This window comes from Apis dorsata, unplaced genomic scaffold (genome assembly GCF_000469605.1).
Source record: "Apis dorsata unplaced genomic scaffold, Apis dorsata 1.3 scaffold_113, whole genome shotgun sequence".
In the NCBI taxonomy this organism is placed as follows: domain Eukaryota; kingdom Metazoa; phylum Arthropoda; class Insecta; order Hymenoptera; family Apidae; genus Apis; species Apis dorsata.
The window spans coordinates 139,673-145,140 of record NW_006263408.1 but is presented as its reverse complement, the minus strand read 5'-3'; the positions used below and the strand labels follow the sequence as shown (position 1 = coordinate 145,140).

Genomic DNA, 5,468 nt, shown 5'->3' with positions numbered 1-5,468 from the left:
AAAATATTTCTCAATCAATTTTCAATCTAAGTTTTTATATAGAATAAAATTCATTAATATAATTTAAAAAAAAATAAAAGTCTTGATAAAAATTCATTTTTATTCTGTGATATCAAATGGAAATTAATAGTCTATTTAATCCAATATCATAAAATTTTCTGAGAATGCAAAGTTGATAGGAAGGATATATAAAAGAAATAATGACATATTTTGCTTATATATACTTATTAAAATTAATAATATATATTTTTACCTAAGAAAATATGAAAACAAAAAACAAAAGAAAAAGACATTAACATTTAGTTGATACAGGAGATTTCAAGACCCAAAACATCTTTTAAGTGTTTCTTTACGACATCGAGGTGAACACCGTGATTCTTGGCCTTCGACAAAAAATTATTGAAATTCTTGCTAGCGCAGAGTTTGTCGAAAAGTGATTGAGCAGTGGGCGAACTCAATTTCTTGATGAATTCAGCGAATACGGTGGAATTCTTCAATCTGTCCTGGTATAGATTCTTAAGCTTGTCCAAAGGTATCAAAGCTTCTACTTCATCGAGAAAACCACGGATTCCGGATACTTTGGCACGTGAGAATGGTGGTGTGAGCTTCGACAAATGTAAATATTCATTGATCTTGTTGATTAAATAGTATGCATCAAGACCGGCACGTTGTTCATAGTTCAATATATCAACGAATTCAGGAAGACCTTCTATCTCAGTAACTAGAAGTTTAAATTCTGATGATTGAAAGTATATGAGCAATTGTTGGAACTCAAAATCTTCTTTTTTGTAAAGGTTGATGATTGCATTAATTTTATCTAGGGGGATAAAATCAACGAATTTTTGCAATTCATTAGCAAGGGCACCATTTCCAACGTTTGGGACTTTGTAGGCCTCCAAAGGATTAGATACAGCCAAAGCGACCAAAATTACCAAAGCGAATTTCATCTGTGAATGTGAACAATGATAATATTAAAATATTTAAAAAATTTTGAGGAAAGATTTTTAAATTTCGTATTTCTTTAATTTTGTTAATTTTTTTTATTAATTTATAAAGTATTTTAAATATAGATAAATTTAAATTTTCAGATGAATTAAATCAATACTGAATCATGAGTATGAATGATATTAAGATATGTAAAAAATATAGAAATTCATAAATTCACATCTGAAATATCTTAAATAAAGTTAATTAATTATAAGTTAATTATAAGTATTGATTATAAATTAATTAATTAAAGTTAGCTTTTTAAATATTGAATATTAATACTGAATTCTATCACTATTCATCATGTGAATAATGATTAAGATATTTTAAAAACATGGAAATTTAAAAATATTTTAAATATTAATTATATATAAGTTATACAATTATATATAAGTTAATTTAAGTTAATATAAGTTAATTTTTAAAATCAAATATTAATGCAAATAATAGTAAATTATAATTTATTTTATTATTTAGGGATCATGTAATATATGGAATCTGTACAATATTTAATATTTCATATTTTAAGTAATATAAAATATTTAAAAGTAATATAAAATAAGTAATAATTGTTAATTGTTTTACTCACCATATTGCCAATGTATGTTTCGAATACAAAATAATTGAATAGACTACAAAATCACTATAGTATCATACTGCCAATCAACTCATTTATATAAATCATAATATGAATTTTTTTAATCAAGTTCTGCATTTTTTCACTATTATCATTATCATAATAGATATTATATCATAAATGTAATATCAATTAAAGAAATAAAGAAATAAATATAGAAACTTTTTTTGTAAAAAATATCACTAAAGGGAAAAATAAAATGTATATATTTTTATTTTAATATTTTTTTTATTTTTTTTCTTAGAGATAAAATATTAATCCTTATAAAAATTATTATCTTATCTTATTTAAATTTTAGTTTATAATTAATATAATAATTAAGTAATAATTTTTATAATTAATTAATATTATATTTCAGTAATGTTTTTTTGATGGATTAAAATTTTATTTCTATTAAAATATTATAAATAAATGAAATATGTTATATGATACTAAATTCATATTACGCTCAATAGAAAATGTAAAATTAATGTAATCGTAGATAAAAAAAAAAATAATGTAATATATAAAATATAATTGTAGATAAGGTAAATGTAAGAAGAAATGCCTATAAAATCTTTCATAAAATTTTGTTATTAAATAATTTATCTATGTTTTATCTTTTAGGATAATATTTACAGATTTATTCTTTAATATTTACATTATTTATTATTTCTTTTCTGACAATATAATAATATATATTGTTTCTTTATTAATTCGATAGGAGAGATTGAAATTAAAAGATTCAAAGAGAGATAAGATACTTTATTATATTTATATTTTTAAAATATAATATAATATAAAATAAAATAATAAAATAATAAAATATCTCAGTTAAAATAAAATAAAAATAGTAATAAAATAAAAATTAATGTTATGCTTTCAATTATTATTGACGCAATTACATACACTCTGGTCGTCGATCACACCATTTTATCATTTATTTTATCTGTAAAAATGAATCTGAAATTCTATATAAGATCTAATATGTATAAGATAAGATATTATATGTTGATAAATTGGATAAATGGCATCTTAGAGGATACAGGCAGTAAACCACTTATTTCATCAAATAACATATTGGTATATATACTATAATATATACTATATACTATAATATTGAATAAGTAATAAATAAATATGATGAGTTCAATTGTAAAAAAAAATGTGACTCGATTATATGTTTGTATTTTATTTCGATCTATTCATAAATATAAAAAAACTAATAATAATAATTGATATTTATGAATTAAATTACATTTAAAAATATGTTGTAATAGAAAATATAACATAATAAGTCAATGAACAGAATATTTCTATAAATTATATATATCGATGGGGATTAGTTATTATCATGGTGATAGCTTGTCTTCATTGCAAATATATAAATTATTTCTATCATTCTAATCATCTAGAAATTCTAAAATTTATCCTTTCTTATAAACTTTATTTTATTCTTTTACATTTTATATTTTTATATTTTTTTATTTTATTTTATTTTATTAATAACTTAAATAATTATTAGATTATTATTAGATTAGATACTATTATTATCATTAGATTATTTTTAATAAATTATTAAAAAACTATTAAACTATTATTAGTAAAATTTAAAATTAATATCGATAAATTATTGTATTTATATTTGAAATTATTTCTTAATAACTATTTACAATAATCATTTCATGGCAAAATTTATTGTTCCATTTTGATTAGTTATAAATAAATGATTTGCAATGAAAAATCTATTGCTATATATTTATATATAAATAATATAAATAAATATAAATTAAATATTTTGAATTTTTTAATATTAAATATATTAAATATTTTAAAATATAATAAACTTAACGTTGAATTATTCAATTCAAAAAAAATAACTACATTATTTTCCATTTTTTATTTATTTTATTATTTATTATATTATTTATTTATTTAATTTATTTTTTTTGTCAAAACCAGAATTTTTAATTTCCAGTTTTCATTATATATTAGTATGTGTTTAAAATGTGTTTAAATTTATAATAATGTTTTCCGATAATTTTTAAATTGGAGTCATATACTCTATCTCTTTATGAAGAAGATATATATTCAAATTGATTTTAATAATTAATTTGTAATGTTATGATTTCTTAAAGTTATAGATTTTTATATTTATTGATCAATTATTGTCCTTTTTTTTGAAATGTGTTTTTCAAAAAAACTGTTCATCATAATGTACGCTTATTTAAATATTTAACTATAGTACTAGTATCTATAGTACTAATTGTCAAACAAATTTTAAATAGATTAATAATAAACAAAAATTTTTTAGATTAATAACAAAGATAATGCGTTACAAAAAATTTGCTTCTATTTTCCATGTTTTCAGATTGCGATTTCGTTGAAATGTATTTAATTTCTTTGAAAATTTAACTAAATTAACTGAAAACTAATTGCTATTAGTATATGTAAAAAATTCCTTTTGTTAAGCAAAGAAGATAATAAAGGACTAAATCCAAATGCTATTTTGTGAAATATCAGAGTGGAATTAAATTTAAGATTTTCCCAAAAAATCAGTAAATATAATTAAAAAAAATAAAAAATTGGTGAAAAATTATATTTTAATTTTAATTAAAAGATTTATATCTCTTAATTATTATTGTACTATTTTTCAAGAAATGGTATAAAATTAATTCTTAGAATAAACTTATAAATACTCATATTATGAATAATTTATAATTACTCATAAATTCTAATATATAATTTATATCATTTTGAAAAAATTTCGAAAAAATTTGAAATAAAATGAAAAAAATTCATGCATTATTATATTTTCTCATATTATAGATATTCAGTTAAAATTGCTAACTAAGGTATTTTAGTTATTAAAAAAATAATTATTAGATATGTTAAATTTTTTAATTAATGTATGGGAACTTAAATATTTTAAAGTCTATTTTATGTATTGAATTTAATGAATATTTTGAATTTTACATTATGCTTGATTATATTTTAAATACAAAAATAAAAATTTTTTTGCAAAGATAATGTTTAATATATAACAATTTTATAAATCCTTATATTATAAATTATAATTTAAATACAAAGAATATTTTACATTTTCATACATAAATTTTAAAATTTAGTAAGTTTTTAGGTTTTTAAGGTTAAGAATAAAGAGAATATTTTCTTGAGCTTTTTAATTTATACAAAAATAAAAATAATATTGTATTCTTTTTAAATTAACAAAAAAATTTTTTTATACAATTTGAGTTTTTAATAATTCTTATCTTAAAGAAAGTATTAAATAAAAATTAATTTTATGGTATTTTTCTTCAAGTTATGACTATTGGAAAACTACTTTATCTCATCGTTGTTTCAACATCAGAAATATAGTAAAGCTATCAATATCGATGAACAACTAACTTGGAAACCATTATTTGGAAACAAATACTTCATTGGTCTATATTTTTCGAAAACTTGATCAAAACATGTTTTCGATTTCTTGAAAGGAATTCTCATATTCTAACGATAATTCTTTCTGATGACAGTTTCGATCATCTATTAGAATTGCAATTATTTTGTTATTTATCAACTTCGCTTCTTTCGAACTTGTTTAACGTAACTGCTGTTTAAAATAGTTCTGAACATTGTATTATGAATTGTATAATTTTTTCCAAGTTTATTATGAAATCCTTTAATTATACAATTGTTCCATTTGTTTTCAATCGCAAATTCATTTTAAGATTTTAATTACAAAAATAGTATTTTTTATAAAATTATTTATATGATTGAATAGACATTATTTTATTAATTTAAATTAAATTACTAAATTTATCTTACTTTTTATATTTAAAAAATAAAAATTATTAATATTATTTTA

At 18.6% G+C, this 5,468-nt stretch overlaps 1 protein-coding gene across 2 annotated transcripts; it reads right to left on the bottom strand.

The window, feature by feature from the left end:
• Positions 1-227: 227 nt before the first annotated feature.
• Positions 228-1,657, bottom strand: LOC102675992. Of its 2 annotated transcripts, none has more exons than XM_006612450.2 (2): positions 1,577-1,657; positions 228-947 (listed from the first exon to the last, which is right to left on the bottom strand). In XM_006612450.2, exons 1-2 carry the CDS (start codon positions 1,577-1,579, stop codon positions 300-302), a joined length of 651 nt encoding a protein of 216 aa, XP_006612513.1. In that variant the 5' UTR covers positions 1,580-1,657; the 3' UTR covers positions 228-299. The 2 variants fall into 2 exon arrangements, with proteins under 2 accessions (XP_006612513.1, XP_031364798.1); XM_031508938.1 differs by having other exon boundaries at positions 228-943; positions 1,573-1,614.
• Positions 1,658-5,468: the final 3,811 nt, after the last annotated feature.